We start from the raw sequence: 20,971 nt of genomic DNA on the forward strand, positions 1-20,971 counted from the left end.
GTTATTTTTCAAGACTCTGAAATTGCCAGTGTCATTCACGGACAGAAAAACACAAATTTTTATTGCGTTGTTTTTTACTAATCATAAAAGGCAAATTGCTGTTATCTTTCACAGATTTCAAGAAAATGATTAATTTCATATTCCTGTTATCTGATCTCATTATTCGCTGTCACAATTCCCTCTGCTTTCATACTGCATGTTAAAACACGCAGGGGATATGGCGCTAGGATGTTATAGTTATTTTTCATAAAATCTGGGTAGGTAGTTTTTTTTATTTGAAGAAGTCTAAATACTGTGTAGAATTCAGAATTAATTTCACATCACAGTTCTTAAACATGAAAGAAACCATTGTGTTTTTTTAAATAAAAACTATGCATTTTAGTCTCTTTACCTTTTTATATTTCCTTAATATTCTGATGTTTCATTCTCATCAAATTACGTTATGCCAGAGCTAAAAAATTAAGTCTTTAAATGAAAAGTTTAAAAATAACAGTATCCACAGCAAAGTAGAAAAAAAAATCTTAAAGAGCTCGTCCTTCAAGGAGATGACGAGAGGAATGTAAACAGTTGTGATTTTTATAACTTTCTTGCTAACGATCAGCCTATATATATCATGCAGCGTCATCTTGGATATTGTACGACCTCAAAGTCCTTTGTGAACGTGCCATGCATTTGAGGAAAGATTCCCTAACTTTTATACTGCGCCACAAGACTTCGATTGTTCGGTCTGTTCAACGAAATTAATAAAAAAAAATCGTGTTTCTAATTTAAATATTCTCTGCCTATCTCGACAATATAATAAGGTTATATATATTTCAATGATGTATACAAGATAAAAATTAAATAACAAATAAATATATCATCTAAAATCATTTTATTCCCGAAAGGGAAAAATCAGAACTATTTTAGCTATGAATTTGGATATAGAAGCGACCTCTATCGACTGTTTCGTTTTCACCGATAGTCGAGTTCATTACTACTAATGATTTGTAAGTAAAAAAAGTACATCTATTTTGTGTTTTTAATTCGAAACATTACTACTATAAGAAACAAAGTTTTTTCCTTCTGAGTTGTGGGGTTAACATCCTAGTCATCAAGAGAAAAATATGTTCCTGCACAATAACGATCAACTAACTGGCGAATCCGCTAGGAAAGAATTATTCTGCATTTTTTTTTCAGGCAGCTGCCAAGCTAGTTGATCTCTGGAGTGCAAACAAATAAGGTTTTATGGGGGTTATCGTTATGTATGTATCTCGTTATTCTAACAACTTTTCTCTTGCTGAACAAATTTATGGAACGTGTCACAAAGTTATTCTGATGCGGAGAAAAATAAATCTATTGAACTTAGTGAATTGTACAGATCGGATTAGACACAGGTCCTGAGAACGTTGAAAGTAACCAAAAATGGATTGACCATAAATGGAAATTTTTAATATTCTTTTCTGTGCAGGAAGACAAACATTGCATTGGCTATCATGGTATCCTAAACATGACCTCTGTCTGGTCTTTGTTAACATCAGAAAAACCATGAAGCGTCATACTTTTTGGTCCTAGATTTTCACTCTAAGTATTATTTTTTGCATAACGCCGGTTTATTTTCAAGTAATGAACTAAAATTATTCAATTTACTCATAATAAGGTGATTTCATATTCATTATAAAAATACAAATGCACCTTTTCGCAATGTTGCCATCCATTTTTCAGTTGCTCACAGAACCAATTTATCTTCCACATTCTCCCCATTCAGAACCCATATTTGGAATGCCATGACGCGGTTCCAGAGTAGCAATCAGATGGAAAATGCATGCATATGTCATTCATATATATTTTGAAATTTCGTAACCCTAACATATGTGAAATAAAAATAACATTGTTGACAAATGGTCTTCCATAGGCTAATATAATGATGATGTCACCCAGATTGATATTGCAATATTTACGCGTTCAGTTTCATTAACATGCGCAGTTGGTTATATTCCTCTCTTAATATGTATTAGAATGCCATCCGTTTAGTGGCTACCTTCTTATAATCCCTGATGTTCGATAAAATGCTGCAAAAATCAATACTACATTCTATACAACTAAACTGCTAATTTTGGAACCATATTTTATAGTCATTTTAGAAATATAGTTTTCCCAACAGCATATACTGTTTCTACTTCCGACTATTTCTTCCACTTATCTCTTCTACACCGACTATTTGTGAATTCTTTAAAACCTAAATGTTCCTATATTTTCCATATGTTTTATTAAACAAAATAATGAAATTAATTTGTTTATACGTCATTTTCCTTCGGTAAATCCACATTTCTCTTTGGCCTTAATTTAATATATTTGAATGTTATCTTTTATTAAAGTATTATCTCTTTCCATTACCCATCTTCAATTTTATTTCGCATTTGTTATATTCGAAGAGCGTGCTCTAGATTTTTATTTATACACCTGTTCAATGATAATTGGATCTCAATCTGCATCAAATAATCTTCTTAAAAGACTTGTGCGTGCTTTCGCCATGATTATCAACGACATCAAGCTAAGCAGAAGAAATGCAAAACTACGGTAAGAGGAGAGCTGTGTGTTGTCATTCTTATAATTCTGCACGCGTTTATTACCATAGCAACGTCTGCAGCATTATAGTGACCTTTAGTAAACAGATTTCTGTCACGTTTCGTCTTTCTGTAAGCCAGATATGTTTTTTCCGCCCACTATCCCTTGCGTCCTTCGAAGAAGTAATCACCTAACACCAAATTCTCATATCCAGAGATGGTAGGCTCCAGACTCAATCGCGAGAGTGTTTTTAGATGTACTAAGGATTATATAGAAAACTTCAGGGAATCTGTGTCGCAATAGATATAAATATTACTTATAAGCATATTTCATATTTAACTTTTAAGAATCGATTGGATTTGGATTTGGTTTCAGTTCCTACAAAAGTAAATTTCAATAAATCGATCAGCAAGTATAATGATTTTTATTCCAAACATAAAAGCGATGCGATATAACTTGAATACGATGTAAAGATGCCTTTCTGATCAATGTAGGTGTAACTATTAATTTTGAAATAAATAAAGTGAATTAAATAAATCAAGGGAAGTTAGATGAATATTAAATTTAATTTATATTAATTAATAAATAAATTAGTGAAAATAAAAAAAATGTGCGATTAAATATTAAGTAATTCAAACTCTCTTAATTAAACTCTGAGAGAGAGAGAGAGAGAGAGAGAGAGAGAGAGAGAGAGAGAGAGAGAGAGAGAGAGAGAGAGAGATATTATAAATTACGTTTTGTCTGTTTAAAGAAATTAGGATTATTACTAGTACATGTAAAAATAACAATAATAGAGAGTTTCGCCTATAGAGGGCGCAACACTTGGAAACGATTTTAACACCTTTTATATCACGTATTGATTAGACCAACGTTTTCGTATATAATCCTGTGAGTAGAATGAAATTTAACGATGCAAATAGGTGGGTAGTAGTATTAGGTTATTATACAAAAGACATACTTTTAAAAAAAGTTTTGATTTTCAAACACAGTTTTTTTTTTTTTTTTGCTAGGGGTGAAGCAAGAATGCTTTTCATATTCCTTATCTGTAGAAGGAAATGTATGGATAGGGCGTTATTGAGCTATAAGCTCTGGTCATGGCGGGGTAACGGCAATAGCCTAGTCTCAGTTAAAACTTCATTGGCTACAGCATTACCATCTGTTACCCTCCGAATTTCTTACCAGAAACATAACTGAAGAGGTTTCGGTAAATTTCAAAAGTTTAATTTAAAAAATACTTTGGTAGATTAACAAAAGTTTATTTTTTATTTTTAAAAAAGACTTCGATGGAATTTCAATTGATTAATTTTATTTAACTTCGATTTAAAGATACAGTTTAATTATAAATAACTTTATTTTTTTCAGTTTAATTATAAAAGTGGTTTGATCTTCCAAAAATTAATTAATAATTTCAAAATAATGGCATAACGAATAATCACTATGATAAAGATTGCTGGATGTATAAACACTGTAGAAAAATACTGTATATTTTCATTTGCGAAGCTACTAAATGGATGCAATAGGAATGAATAGTTCAATTAATAAAATTATTTTATAAAAGGCTACCACTTCTTATGCAAGAATCTAAGCGACTCACCCTGGATAAGAAACATTTTCCGGAAGCTCAAGATAACACCTTTGTCGCAACAGTCCTGCCCAAAGTTGCACACCAACAATACCAAAAATAAAGAATACAAAAAAACACAAAAGAAGAACATTCCCCAACATTGGAAGGGTGTCGAGGAGGAGCATCACAAGAATACGCATACCTGTAAAAAGAAGGAAAAAATAATAATTATTATTATATACGAATTAGTAATAAATATTGGTGCAATGTTATTTAAAGCCATTGATTTATGAGTCAACGGTAACCCATTTATTCAACAACGTAAGAACCATCAAAGCAGTTTGGATATTTTTATTATATTAAATTTTGAATTTTTCACTGGACAATGAATAAATATACTTGATCGTAAAATTTATACTTTAGAGGAAAATTATAAGGAGTATATGTCTATGTGTGTTCATATTGAATTAATTATTCATGTTTGATTCTGAATAACTTTCATTTTGATTAATTCAAATTATCTGATTTGAAAGTTTCAATTTAGGAGTGTGACTTTTGTCGAAACAATTGCAGGAAAACTGGAAAGTATTACTCTTTCATTCTGGAGCGTTCCCTCCATCATTCTTGAGACCATTTAAGCTGCCATCCGAATTATGTTCTAATGGAAACTGTAGATACTAACTTCAACAGCTTCAAGGCTCAACAGTGGCTATCCAGATGTTCTGCTTTGGCATCAGAACAAGCTCACATCATTCCAATGTTAATTACGAATTGGTTTGAATTTCTTGGAGCTCCATCATACGTACTATAATCTGTGAGGAAATGTGGGTCTGTTTCAAACACTAATACACAAAAATTAAGTGAATGAATGAATTAATCAGACCGTAGCAGCATTTCCAGGTAATAGATTTCCAGATAATAAGACGTTAGAGATCGATATTGTGTGTGTGTCTCTCTGTTCAAAAAGTGCGTCATCGTTATTGTAAACTAGGAGGCAATAGTTAATTGAAAGCGGCACTGTTCCTTAAGGATAAATGTTAGGCTGTATACACAACAGTTCGCAAGTGAGAGAGAGAGAGAGAGAGAGAGAGAGGAGCTGGAGCTTCACTTTGTATCTTTAATCAATATGCTGTTTTATCTATTATATGTCAATGAATTTGAAATTGCACAATGAAAATTGCATAATCCTAAATGAAATTTAATTGTCCAAATTATTTTCAATTGTGTGTTGCACTTATGAGGATGTTTAATTACATTTTAATTTTGTAATAAATATTTGATGTCACAATATTTATTCTCTGTGATTTGAATAAAGTATTAACAAGTCTGTTCAAATTTGTAAATAAGTCCAGGTAGCTTTAGCTTACAGATGTAAATGAGCTCATTTACATCAGCAAATGCAACAGAAATTCCTACAATGGAACTTCAACACCTAAACCGTACCAGTCCAGAAGCTACTTCTTTGTATCTGAAAGAGAGGCCCTCAACCATTTTTCTATTTTTATTCCCATTGGAAAGAATAATTTCCTAACTTTAACGTAACTCTCTCGGTATCATCAGACGTGCGATAAATTCACGGTGATATGATCTTCACAAGTAATGAGCTCGTGATAGTTTAATTAATCTGAAAGATAATTGTCGATATCAAAAGAGAGAAAATCCATTATGTGGTCGGTTATCGTATTCACATATCAGTAAAGTAACATCTGGTTTTTGTAGATTTTTCAAATGCTTACTGAGGCGTAAAATGACAAAACTATAAAACATTTATCTCAGCAGATAACATGGTTGAAATGATAAAATGTAGGCAAGAAGTATTTTAAAAATAATGAAAAAAAGAAGGAAAGAAAGAGTGCAAAGTATGGAATATGTACGCGAGCATGGTAATCCCTGATACTGGAAGACAATAATTACGAAATTATGATTTCGGTTTAGTATTTTTAACTTGCAAATACAACATAACATAAGTTGGTTTAAAAATACAAAATTTTCATTCTTTGAATAGAAGAAAATTTCCTGTTTAAAGTCAATGTCTGTTTCTTAGCAACAACAGCTTATTCGCCACGCCCACCACACAGATGCCATCTATCATCTTGACAGTCTTTGATTATTATGAATATTGCTATACGAAAACGAATTATACAATTCCAGCTCAACTGGCACGTATTTTAGCAAAGTATCAGAATTTGTATTCAATAAGATATATAATGAACTATACAAGTGTTGAAAATGAGTTCTGTATTTATTTGCGAACTAGACCGGTCAGTGGGGAGAATTATTTGAAGTGTACTGTGCTATAGTTTGATGTTTCGCATTTTCCTTTTAACAATGCAATGTTAATGCATATGGGACATTTTCCATCATTTAGCTATTCACCCTCTCTCTCTCTCTCTCTCTCTCTCTCTCTCTCTCTCTCTCTCTTCTAAGAACGTGGAAGTCACAGAATTAATATCTGCTACATTTTCATATCAGCAAAGAAGCAATCGCTGGTCATGATGCTTCCAAAAACCACATGAACAGTCTTTAAATGTCGATGGCCCCATAGAGGTTGCACATAGTGAATCAGAAAATACCGTTCAGAACGTGGTCCAATTGTATATTTATTCTTCAAGGTTGATTTTTTCTTTTGAAAAATATACAGTAGAATTTATTTTTGAGAGGTTTATTTTGGTCGTTTTATGAAAACTCAATCTAAAATATGAGGGATATCCCCCCCCCCATATGTCACCGTAGACGAAATGTAGCATGAAATCTGAACAGGAAAAAGAATCGTAGTCATTATACTTGTATATGCTCCACATGCTCGTGGAAGCATACGAAGATGTCCTTCGGTGGAATATGGCCAATAGCAAGTGCACGGTCAAGCGCGTGAAGCACGCCTCTTCGCTTTAACATGTTTGCGTTGTGAGATTGACTTGATCTCCAGCTGTCAGCTTTTATCTTCTGTTATGTCCCACGTATTTGCCTCCTTTCTCTAGTGGTCCGTTACGTGTTGTTTATTCAAGGGGAAAAAAAGTATTTATTGCACACCACAAAATTTTAATGTAAGAATTACGTAAATAAACTATTTCTGAAAGAAGAAAAAAGCTTCATTGTGCATTTTATATTGTTTAAGTCTAGAAAAAATATTATTATTAGAAAATAATTTCTAGAGTAAGTTTAAAAAAATTAGATAAAATATCAAATATTATTTTATTTAAAAAAAAAATAAACACTTACTTGGTATCCTGTTAATGGCACGTAAAGGCCTTAATACCCTGATTGTTCTAATGGCAGACAGGTTAATATTTCCTACATCTAGACAATATTCTAACGACCTAAGTTTAAAAAAATATATATAAATATAAAGCAATGATCAAAATATGTCTGTAGAAGAACAATAATGTATTAAATTTCTATAACATTGTTAATGATGAACTCATAGCAGTTATATAATGAATGAAAGTATCTAAAAAGAAAAAAGACAGAAAATTCAATTCTCAGAAAATATGGGACGTATCCAATGCTCGGATCCTGGTGTGTCTGATAAGTGATAAAATTTCTATTGCTTACTATTGTTTTTTTTTTCATTCTTTCTTTATTGTTGAAAACGATGTAGGTGAATTAATATTTAAAAAATATTTTAAATATTTTAAAACTGATTCAACTTTATGGTTTAATTAAATGATACGAAGGCGTGTGACGTGATATTTTGGTGATATGCACACACACGCGCGCGCGCGCGCAGACACGCACACACACACACACACACACACACACACACACACACACACACACACACACACACACACACACACACACACACACACACACAGTGTTTAAGCCTATAACAAAGGAAAGTGTGGCCAGTCGTAATTGCATGTTGCTACACTGTTGAAAGTCTCACTGGCTATATACTAACCTGTCGTTATAATTTCATCGTTGAATTTTCAAAAACTTTTATGTCTAGGATTTCGTGATACACACACACACACACACACATATATATTTATTTAATTACGAGGCCTGTTTAACTTTTATCTTGGTCTTATGTCATATCTGCAGGAATGAAGTTTGATATCATTAGCTCCTAATGATATTAAATTTCAACTGTTAAAAACTGTTAGGTTCTTAGCAAAGATTAAATCTTTGGCATGATTCTTATAAACAAGGCCATACCAAGACCTGATAACCTAAAAGATTCCTTCTTTCTTGAAGAATTTGTCTATTTTGAAGATGACAATGTCCCCCTAGATCTACATCAGTTGCTTGAGAAAAATAATGACGAAGTCAGACATGTCTTCACATTTCATTAACTTCTAATATCAGTAAATTTATTTATAAACCGACAAATGTTATGAACCGACAGCTAGAATTCTTCAGGGAACATGAAGGAAATTACAGTTCTAAAGCACTGGTTTATTTCTGTGCAATAGTTCAGCCTACGTGCTCATCAAGGTGTAAACTGCTGAAGCGTAATTTATTGCAACTGGCGTAGAGTTATGTATTGTCCAGTACATACCTTCAGCAGCACTCTCAACATTCATATTTATAATTACTGTATTTTAATTTCTAGGACTGCTCGGAACTTTTGCTGGAACCCTTGTCTCTTGTACAGAGAGAAAGGCCATGCGGGTTGAAGTTTACGAGATTGTCAGCAGATACAGCATGATTTGTTCAACTCGAGTTCTCTGGATAGTAGAAGTACGTGATATTACGAAGTATACGAAGAAGACATTGTAGAACATTCATTCGCTGTAATTAATACTACGCAAGTAATATATCCAGAAGTCACGTTCAGATATCTTTCGTGGCCATCTTAGATCCCACCAACTGAGAATTCATGGGATTGATTATAATTTAGCGTACGCTATCAAAGTTCGTTACCCTCATCATCCTTTATTATAAGTATTATTGAGTCATGAGTGCCTTTAAATTACTATGTATCTGGCATTAATCTAGAGAACTTATTGGATCCATTTGATGAATGCCCAAAGCGACAACATTTAGGAACAACTCCTCTCTTCACCTTGCAGAGTAGAGAATATATTATGCTCAAGGATTCACTCTATATGGTTCCTTAAGTTAATATTTCGTCAATCAGGATTCATTTTTTCTAAAGGAAGATAATATCTTACTATGAAAACTGTAATTTGATCTCAGAAAATCAGAACAGCTGTTAATATGCAGTCCAAGGTTGTTAATTACAACAAAAGCGGCTAAGGATATGCGATCTATGTATTTCTGTTGATTAATTATGTTGTTTGATCGGTTTGACTGTTTGGTGAGATTAAAAAATCCCCCCAATTTGCTGGGATGTATGAACACTAAAATTACTAGTGAAGAAATAAAATCTAGTCAGTAGATCACAAACAGAAGCAAAAATACTTCGCGAATAAGGTTCTTGAAAAGATAATGCAATATTGCAGTATCCGGGAACAATTAGCTGACACTCTATTACAAAACTCATTCACTTTTCTAGGAAATAGAAAGATAACTTTAAGCATATTTGGTGTTAAAATTCAAAAACATTTCAAAAATCAGACACATCACGTAAGTCAATCACCAATGAAAATGGTTTGAAATTTTTTTTTTCTCTTACCATGCCATTAGTGCAATAATTCTATTCACATATGATAACGAGGAATTTAGTTCCATCACAGAAGACGAAATAAACTATACTGTATGTAATTTATTCAAATTTGGTAAACAAAAGTTGGAAAATATTGGCTATTACTTTAAGCGCGTCTTAATGAAGATATAACTGATATAGTTGCCATGATATCAACAGAAATTTCAATAAAGCGTACTGACTGTACAATATAAACGACATTTTAAGTTATTCATGAAAAATAAAAGATGTGGGATTATTGCCAACGGTAAACAAAAATAAATAACGATTAAACTAATAGGTAAATATCTAATGATGCTTGAAGTGTTCGTGGAGGAAGTAGAAACCTTGGCTGAAAAAAACAAGGTTTCTAGTTTATCCTTAATCGGCCTATAATTATATATATAGAGGCATCATCACATTTACTAACCCAAAACACCAAACCAAGAGTAACTCCCATTTTACTGTTCAACAATAAAAATTAACCGAAGAAGATCACAACTCTCTGCTTCAAAAAAGTATCCAGAATTTTGCAATATGGTTTTAGACATTCATATAGCATACTATTTAATAACACTTTCAAGGAAAAACTATAAATTTAAGACCAAATCTACCTGAACTTGAAAAATAAACAGTAACAGTATTTAAGCACTGTATTCACTTAATACGAAACCGCTTTCGAACACTGGCTTCGAAAGATGTAAATGGAACTAATTATCCTATAACAAATCGAATCAACATACAGCCTTCATAACAAGTAATTATAGCAATACATATAATAGAGCAACTCGACAAGTCATACTTTCCATACCTACAAAGAGTGTGGAATATATTTGGCCCAGAAGAGTCATTTGGTGGTTTTTGTACTCACTATCTGGAAATAATAATGCTTCATATTACTAAACTAGCGACATCAGCCGGTGTAGTTGGCTCATTGGTTAATGTATCCACTTTCCAATCACTAGCCTACAACTTCGAATCCTGCCGTGGATAATCTTTGTAATTGTTTTTAGCTGGAAGATGAATTTCGTCTTCTGGTGTGAGAGATTCGTCCCGCTTATTGGAAGCCTGAAGTGGTTTGAAAAAGTTCCATGTTTGGTCTCTCAGATTTTCCGGACCAGGTAAAAATGAATAAGAATAAATAGTAATAATAATAAAATCCTTGTGATCCTTATTCTGCAGAGGTACTAATGTACAACAGGTTTCCAATCTTTCATGTATGGAGTCACAAAGTTATTTTTTTCTACTTCTGAAAAAGGAAAATAAATATATAAATTTAGCATTTGCGCATGTCTGCAAATGCTAAGTTTATTTTGGTAGGATAAATTGCATAGAATAACGTAATAAATATCTGTTATATATTACAAAATATTATTGTTTAATTAAATAAGCAAACATATCTAATTTTATTTAAACAAATTAATACCTACTGACCATACCTTTATTCAGCTTCCAAAGTAATTCCTTATTCTTTCACGTATCAAACATTTTCCAGCAAACTTATTCTACAGAAAACCCTTTTCCTTTCCCTCTTCTGTCTCTCAAACAGTTTTCATTATTCACTCCTTATTTTCATTATTCAATCCATATCATTATTCAAATTACAATAATTTACAATCCACAAACTGTCAATCTATCTTCATACCAAGCATTTCATAACATAGTTTTGCTTTCATCTTAGTCAGCAGCTAGAGAATACTCCCTACCACTTCATCTTCCGAAGAAACACAGGCAATTAAATCCGAACCAGAGTAGATTGTAGATGATAAATGTCTAATAAAAAGTGACAGTAACTTTCTCATTTCTAGTCGTTAGTGTTTCTCAACATCCAAGAGATTCGTTTTGCTATTCGTATCCATTTATGGCATTCCCTCTGATCTTCAGCATCCTGCCCACAGTTACTCCCAAATCCTGATCTCCTCAATCCCTAGTAACCTTCAGCATAATATATAGCTTCTAATCATTTCAGCATAAAGCGCACAACTAGACATTTTGCCACACTGTATTTGTAATCGTAATTTTCCACAATGCCAGTGTATTCACGTCATCTTGCAGGAACAGTATGTCATTTGTATTTAATATTGTCCTTAATATATCCTCATTAAACAACCAGACATTACACAATTAAAATTATATCCAACATGATTAATGTGTGAATCGAAAAGTACAAAGTTTTTCGGGACATCATTAGTTCCCTGCCACCCATTCTCTTATGCATCTTCAGATCACCAGCATCATGTATATCTCCATTTGTTCCGGGTTTCTGTACTTACCAGAATGTCATGGTCAAATTCTTTTTTTGAAAGTCCAACACTATCAGACAATAACTATTTCCTTTATCAGTTACTAATATAGAAGGAGAATAAATGGGTTCGAACCCGGCAGTGGGCATGGATGTTTGTGATTCTCCTTAATGGAAAATGAATTTCATACGCCAGATAAAATTCATTTCTGGGGAGGTGGTCTCCCTGGGGTGATGGTGGACTACTGAGGAGGTGGTCTCCCACCTGGCGATGACACCGCTTATTGGATTATCTGAAATGTATCGAAAATTTTCCATGTTTGTCTCTAGGACAGGGTTTTCTAATAATGTAAAAAAAGAAATAAACAGTGATGAAAAATAATAAATTATTTACAAGTAAACAGAAGAAGTAATATTTATTAAATATACTGCCAAATATTTTAGTTTGAAACTAATAAATTATCATCAATGGCCTGAACGACATTTTTTACAAGGTAGAATGCAAACAATTGAATTATTCAAAATAGTACGAGCTGCGTGATGTTATATCGCTAATGGAGTTATACTTCACTAAAGAAAAGTCTAATCATAAAAGTGATTAGAAAATAATTATATAATTTATATTATCATCCAAAAATTTAATTTATAATATACTAAACAGATCATTAGATAGATGCAGTATCCAGTGGCTTCTTAGGATCTATCTTTGTATATATCACTATTGGTCTTAATTAAAAACAAATTGATGTTTTATTCCGATCAAACTTTCCCATATTTTTGACAAGGATTGGCAGTCATTCCCATTCAAGTTAGGGCGGTGAAGTAAGGCCTCAGCTCTCTGTTTTAACAGACGTTCGAATTTATACCGACATCTATGTAGAAAACGATTTTTGGACCAGAATGTTATAGTTTGTCTCTATTCCGTGTTGTGCTAATCCAGACTTTTCGGATTTGTTGTGTTGAATATAAGGTGATGTTTTTGTATTCGTTTTTTTCTATTGAGCGTCCAGTTTGTCCAAAGTAGGAAAGCTGGTAGTCACATGGAACTTGAAATACATCAGGAAGAGACACAGTTGAGAGTTTATCTTTAGACGATGGGAAATACGTGGATAGTTTATTAATGGGAATATAAGTAGCACTAAATCATATTTCCTCAGAATTCTTGAAATAAGCTCTGATATGCCGGAGATATATGTATGGGATCGGAACTCGATGTATTGATTCTTTGTTATTTTGGTTCGGTTTGTAGGAGTCAAGAAGACGTTGTGTGGTTCTTTTGGAGAAGCCATTTAGTTTCATATACTGTTTGATAGTAGAGAAGTCTTCTTGTAACCGATGGGGGAGTTGAACAATTTAATTATAGCTCGTCGAATTAAACATTTTATGATTCCTGCCTTTTGAGAAGGATCATGTGCAGATTGTTGGAGAAAATATCGTCCAGTAAAAGTGAGTTTCTATAAACTGATGTTAAATTACCTGATGGTGAGCGGATGAGAATAATGTCTAAAAAGGATAATTTGTTGTCTTTTTTAATTTCCATAGTGAATCTGATAGGCGGGTGTAACGTATTGATTTTAGCAAGGTCATCTAGTATATCTAACCCAAAATGAAGGTTTAGGGTTTATAGATGAAAAACCGATTTCTTCTAAATGCTCTAAATAAAAGTTGGCTAAAGCAGGGGAGAGTGGACTTCCCATTGCAGTTCTTTCTATTCGGGAAATCCATTCTCCTGGTTTATCAAGGGAGAGTGGATTTCCATGTTGTTCTATCATGTTGTTCAGGCCACTGATGATAGTTTGTTAGTTTCAAACTGACATATTTGGCAGTATATTTAATAAATATTACTTCTTGTGTTTACGTGTAAATAATGTACGATAAAACTATGACACAAGTTTCCCTCAAAACTAGAATGGTGAAAAATAGCCCACCCATGGTATTAATATACTATTGGTTTACGATCTTTCATCAGCGAGACACATACACACGCATAGGGAGAGAGAGAGAGAGAGAGAGAGAGAGAGAGAGAGAGAGAGAGAGAGAGAGAGAGAGAGAGAGAGAGAGAGAAACTTACCATGTTGGGTCCCCTTTTTGCCAGTAGCATATGCTTTCTAATAATTTTTTTATGTCCACAAGTCTTTAGTTTTCTTGCAACTCCTGATTAATGAAGTTATCTGTACATTTAATATTCACTTAATTTATTCTCCTAACCTTCTGTATACAGTATGATGCAACTTTTCTCAAACACCTATTTACTCTTTCCCATTCACTACAGCTAACATCTTTCTCTTCTTCATATGTCTGGCGTACTCAAATCCACTTCATTTTGAGTTTGTCATACTCGCCAGCTGTCTCCCTTCTAAACTGGAAATTCTAAATAATGCGTTTTTATAATAATTTTTGAATATGATATTTAATTTCCATAAAATATCTTAAAATAATGCAATAATTGCTCAAAAGTAGCTACACAGCACTTATAGGCATATAATATCACCCGAAATTAATGACTGGATATATTTAACTATGAAATCAAAACGTTTTCTTATTTTTTAATATCTTGTTTTATAGAAAGTTCTAAAGCTGTGCTATAAAAGGAAATTTGGTTCTGAGCTTAAGGGGAAACTTCAGCAGGAATAGAAATGTTTATCGCCGTAAAGGGAATGAAATTGTGCGAATGAGTTTCTAATTTCGAACTTTCATATCGAGAAGAAGTAAATCGAATGTGTCCTTGATTTTAAAAAAAGTTCATCATTATCTGTTTAAAAAAAAATGTGAAATTAATTTTCAACTTCAATCGGTTGGTTTCTGCTTCGGTGATCTGATAGAAATCTGAAGACCGCGAGGCATTTTTTTTCGAACACACACACACACACACACACACACACACACACACACACACACACACACACACACACACACACACACACACACACACACACACACACTCGTACAACGTCAGATATTTGAATTCTTTGACGAGAACAAAGAAGAAGAAAATCTACAATTTAAACCTCTGGGCAAATTAGGAAATATAAAAAAATGTAGTTCTAAAGTCCGTCAATAATTATTGGATTTTTCAATGAATATAATTTATCATAAGTCTTCTTTGTTTGTTTGTTTTCGGTTTTAGTTGTTTCGGTCGTCGATAATTCGGTTTCAAATTAATCAAAGTTAGTCAACACTAACTTGGGTTAATTTACTTTAAAATTGTAACAGTACAATCCTCTAGTATTAACAGAAAGCACAAATACAATATTCTTATTTGTGACTGTAATCAATCACTAAGCACCCCTTACCATGCATCCATTGGCCATATTGTGTGTGTATGTGGTGGGGGGAATAACCATAGTATCATGAGTGGGCAAAGATTTTTATTATATTATACTATATTTTTAATAGTTATTTTTTTATTTTTTACATATAGATTTTTATCTAATCTCATCTTATTTTGAATACGTTAGACATAATTATCTAACATAATATGTTAGACTGTGACAGACAAATTACTTGGTTTAATATAAAGCCACTTTTAATGCCACATACAATTCTGTTTGTAGAGTGCACAGAGCTTATCAGTTACGTATGTAGAGAAGCCCTGCTTTATGGGATGAAGAAACCAATGATTCCTAAGAAATATCTCATACCTCACTCCACCGCATGAGATTGAAGAACTGAACTTCAGCTGAGAGGCCTTTAATAATAAAAATTTCCTCGGGTTTTAGCGAAATTCAAACTCCGCTCTTTACAACAAAGAATATTTTAGTTACTGAGTAGGGTGAAAGTGCAATATGGTTTACTTTAAAGATTCCAAGAACCACATTTTTTTGAACATATAAGAGAAAGAAAGCAAAAAATAGTATCTGCTGACGTAATCATTTCAATCGCCAACTAATAGCGGATTCCTTGACACCAGACATTTACCAGAACCAACATTGTGGGGTTCAAGGCCAATCCAGACATTCTTATGCTGAAAATAAGTTTAACTAAAAGTGGGTGTTATTATTCTACGGGCCATTTTGGTTACCAGTACCTACCTTATTACTGCACTCAAGAACTACAAGATTTTAATATTAAAAAAAATCATCTTGCTCAAATTATTTATTTCAGCAAGATGATTTTGAGCATTTTCACACATTCTGAGTTAAAATGTCATCGTTTATTATCAGCGTACTTAGATTCGAAAGCTTAAACAGTGCTACAATCACTAAAATAATAACCTTAATTTTGGTAATTAGCTTAACTCATCATCACCAAGAGCTTTATTACTAATTGGGTTGGTAGAACAAGCATAATGTTTTATGGACAGAATAATAGGTTTTTAAAGATATTAAACTGCAATACTGGTAGAGGACTAACAGAATACTGTTCTAACAATATTCTGACTTACCATCCTGGAAAAGAAAAAAATAAATAGAACTCCTATTTGTAAACAATTCCAGTTCAACTACGTTATCATTGCAATAAACGCACAAACTATTTGAATAATACAAACATTTTGTTCCTAAATCATACTGAGCATGTCATGTACTCTAAACCACAACTCTTGCTGTCGATAACTCAATACTCACAAGTTGAATTTATCATCACGATAATTTCTTCTATGAGATTAATAGAAGATACATTGGACAATTCTGAAACATTTTATACTTTTTAGGTAATTATTTAAGATGATAAGAAAATAAATATGTAAAATTCAAACTTACCCTGCAAATACGATGAAGAAATCTAGCCTGTTCCACGTCTCCGAGAGATAGGCACGTTTTCCAAATATTCCTAAAGCAATCATCTTAATGATCATTTCTATAGCGAAGAAGGCAAATATAATGTTGTCGAAGTGTTGCAAAGTTTTACATCTACTGTCCTCACATATCTCGTCGGCACATGGTTTGTACATTCCTAATGTAACACAGTTTAACAAGATCACCATCATACTCACTCGTTCAAACCATGTATACTTGAAGTTAAGGAGAATATCAAAAATAAAACACATTTTAATCAAAATTATTATATAATTTATCTTCACATTTGGACATATAAAAACGTATGTATAAGTTAAATCATTCCTGTTTATTAAAACTTGGATAATTAATATTTTTTCATATTCTTGAATAAAGTTTAGATATAACTGTCGAAACTTTTATTGTTGTATTGCACTCTCAGTAAATTTAAAGGTTATGTTACTTTGCGAGGACCGGAGATCCGAAAAGGTCTTCGTAATTTTTTAAAATCATATAATAATTATAAATTATTATAAATAGAAAATAAATGCTGCATTATTAAATGTTATTGAACACTGCCTAAAGGATACATAAAATAATATATTTACAAATGTAAATTACCCCACAGATAAAAAGATAATGCTACGGCTCTGACTTTTGAAAATCCGTAAGGATGTAGATCAGCATAAGAACACTTAAATCTACATTTGAAAAGATTAGCATGTTTATTGTTTTCAATAGTACAGAAATCATTTAAAATCTAGATAATCAATTCAAATTCTATTTGATAAAATTCCTAATCCAAGAGTATATTAAAGCGGATCTGATCTACATTGATTAGAATCCTAATTTGCATAATTTCAAATTTAAATCATAATAAAGGGAATATAAAATCGACAGTAATTACTAAATGATAAAAAAAAAATAAATAAAAACAAACATTTTTTTCTGTTATTTTTAAATTTAATTTAAAAACACATTTTAAAGCCGTCTTTTTAATTTCAAATTAAGTGCGACTTTAAACTAAGTGCAGTCCTCGTACGATCCATTATTTAGCTTAATGTCGGGAATTTTTCTTTGCTTGAAGAATTCAAAAATAATGGCTGCATGCTCTTCAAGGAAATGAATGTACTAGAACAGCTACAGAGTTGAAAAAAAAAAAAAAACTTTGGACTTGTAGGAAACATTAGCGTGATCTTGTGTCGAGAGTATGCAGCATTTGCGCAATATCTCATCGTTTTCATCGGAGTCACAGACTTTGTAGATGCTTTCGGAATATGGAGATTTCCTCGTTCTAACTTGAACAAACACAGTAAAACGCTGTCGGTGTCCTTTCTTTCGTTAATGCCCCTTTTCCTTCATAATTACTTCAGCCAGTGTTGCCTACCAGAAGCTTGCATCTCTCGTTCTTTTATATTAGTAATCTGATATAATCTTTTTTTTTTAGTTACAACAATAAACGCTTTTCAGGTTCAAGAAGAGGGAAAAGATAAAAACGTTTGGTTGAGATATATTAAGTACTTTAATTAAAATAACTCAGTAGATTAAAAAATCCTTTACGTCCAATTTCTTGTAATTACTCCTCTTTGAAGATTTCTGCCATTATAATTCTTGTTCAATAGATAAAATTATATAGCAACAGGTGCAAACCAGTAGCAACTATTTTATTTATCTAATTTTTTATATATTTTAATATGTAAGTTCATTCCGTACATTACACATTGATTTTTTTAATTGCTGTTTTTCGTTTTTAACTTTTCTTTTTTTTTAATATGTTGATCAAAACACTTCATTGGTATATTATCTTTGATATAATGAAGTCTATATTATTATAGACTTCATTATACCAAAATACGTGTTCACTTATTTATTTATTTTGTTTTACTAATAGCTCTTACTCAAACATATACTTCTTATGATTTAATAGTTTACTAAGAAGGAAAAGAGAGAAAGTATTAGTTATGACTATCAGATCATGAACAGCAACTACATTTTCAACTTCAGCGTGTAAAATTAAAAAAAAAAAACGTCACAGGGAATTAACGTAATAAGAATACACACAGTCGTAGCAAAAATCACGAGGCGATTGAAGTAAAATAGATGCAGCTATACTATATGCAAATTTGATAGTCTATAACGGCTGATCATTTCCATCTTGTTCAACTTTTGCTATCAGTACAAGACAACCAGCCTTTCAGAAAGAGAGAGAGAGAGAGAGAGAGAGAGAGAGAGAGAATGATAGTGAAATTTCATTTGGATGAAATGTCTACTTCTGCTCATAAGATATGGGTGCATCCTTTCTCAGAATGCTTTAAAGAAGGTATGGAACAATATTTCATCAATTTTCTTCCAGAAACCGATATATGGCCTTCCATAACGCATTAATGTGGCAATTATTAATGCTAAAGATGCACACTCAACATCACTCTCATCAGTGTCAGTGGACCTAACATTCCCTTAAGCGCCCACGATCTTTCAAGTACCATTAGATTTAGTAACCATAGTTTTAGGATTGGATTGTTAGCCACGTGCATATCTTATGTTCAAATTGTGTGCATTTTTCTTGCCGATTTTCTTGATTGTGAGATGAATAACCTGAATTTCTAACAAGAAAAAATCCTTCGCCACCTCCGTATGAGACTGAATAATTCACTTTTAGTTGAAAATCGAATGGCATTGCATACTGAGATTACGTTATTAGTTTCTGTCATTGGTACACCTGCGCACACTCTATGTTCAAAGTGAAACCAGTTGGCCAATTCTTGTCATAGTCTTTTCATTTAATCTAAAAAAAATAAAGATATAAATAAAAAATAGAATAAAATAAATAAATAATAAAAGTATTAAATATACAAATTCGTACTCTTCTGCAGTAACTTTCACGTTACTACCACTAGTATTTATCAATCTGGTCTAAGAAATCTATTTTGCTTGTAATCAGTTAAAATACGAAACCAACAAAGGAAAATGGACGATATGCTTCTAACCGTTTATTTATAGAAAGGAATTATAAACTCCCCCTTCCAAGGGAAGCCATACTTAAGAATGTAGGGAGACATGACAAAGTTACTTTCCGAGACTGTAAATCGATGGAAAACCTCGACAGTACGTTTAACTTCACCGTTAGTCGATTGGTAGAGCCTCTGCTACTAATGGCTCAGTTAAGTAAATTTGAGCGCGGTTAGTAGTTGGAAGGGGACCAATCGTTCGATGCTGTTGGCACACTCTCCTTCGATGAGTCTTTGGACTCCCTGGAGGTATCAAATAATAATAAAACACAACAAGAAATATTAGAATCATAAGTTTCAGAAATAATATATCAATCCTTCGCAACCGTGTATCACGTGTGTATTTGTTCTTGTTTATAATTTCATATTTCCAGTTGAAAGCTATTTCAAAAAGTTAAAACTACTTATTTTTTTTTTAACATTCTGATTTAATATACTTTTATTCGTATTTAATTGTTTGCTATTTTCATTATAAAAATGGAAGCAAATCTCGTTTATTAACGAACTTCTTAGGAAATATTATATGACCAGTTCTTGTTCATAACGATTTTTTCAGGGGATAAAATGATTACCTAAAAAGAATAAGATAACACGATTTGAATTTCAAATAGTCTAAAACATTATAGGCAGGTGATCATTATTCTTCAAAGGTGATTAATAATAAACCTGGTGTCCTAAAAACGTGCGGTTGGTATCCACCTTGTTAACACTAAGGACGCGAACTTAGCCAATGTAATAAGACGCCATAACTATTAATAACAGTCAGAGAACGGATCGATTTTATCTGTGTGAAGTTCATCACCTACCTATCCAACTGTACATCTATCTTTTTTTTAGCTCATTAATCAGACTTTTTTTTGTACTTTATACTCACACAAAGCTTTTACCCAATTCTTTTTATCCTTCTGTTGGAAAAAAAAGTACTATATCAACCATGGTATAATTTTGTGACTAACAAGAGTTATGTGCCAATAATACAAGAACTATATAGAAATCATGGTTTTGAAATTAACGATTATTGCCACTAGATGGCAGTCGAGCAGAATAATTCGTCTATGGTTGACTAGGAAATAAGTAAACTTTTGCGTTGAAATATTCATATGAAACTCTTATATGAGCATTTCCTGTTCACCAAAATTCAGTATTTTTTTTGTCGTAAATATTCAGAACGTGAGGTGAATGAATGGCAGTCTACTCGCTCTTAGCAATGACGTAGTCATTTGGCACTAGCATGGCAGACACTCGCCAGAAATGACAGTCTATACACATATTTCTATAGGATATAAATAACATCTCTAAAGAATG

General features: G+C 32.3%; 1 protein-coding gene across 1 annotated transcript in view; it reads right to left on the bottom strand.

The window, feature by feature from the left end:
• The window catches only part of LOC150108976 (voltage-dependent T-type calcium channel subunit alpha-1G-like), a 123,403-nt gene extending 106,473 nt beyond the window's left edge, over positions 1 to 16,930 (bottom strand). Inside the window, exons 1-5 of the mRNA XM_090401369.1 lie at positions 16,644 to 16,930; positions 11,683 to 11,701; positions 11,202 to 11,206; positions 7,331 to 7,428; positions 4,142 to 4,313 (exon numbers count right to left, since the gene is read on the bottom strand). Coding sequence (XP_090257495.1) covers positions 4,142 to 4,313; positions 7,331 to 7,428; positions 11,202 to 11,206; positions 11,683 to 11,701; positions 16,644 to 16,930 — 581 coding nt within the window. The remainder of the gene's footprint in view (positions 1 to 4,141; positions 4,314 to 7,330; positions 7,429 to 11,201; positions 11,207 to 11,682; positions 11,702 to 16,643) is intronic.
• Positions 16,931 to 20,971: the final 4,041 nt, after the last annotated feature.

The sequence above is a fragment of the Typopeltis vanoorti genome, chromosome 2 (genome assembly GCF_054136105.1).
Source record: "Typopeltis vanoorti isolate ZY-2024b chromosome 2, IOZ_Tvanoo_1.0, whole genome shotgun sequence".
Lineage (NCBI taxonomy): Eukaryota > Metazoa > Arthropoda > Arachnida > Uropygi > Thelyphonidae > Typopeltis > Typopeltis vanoorti.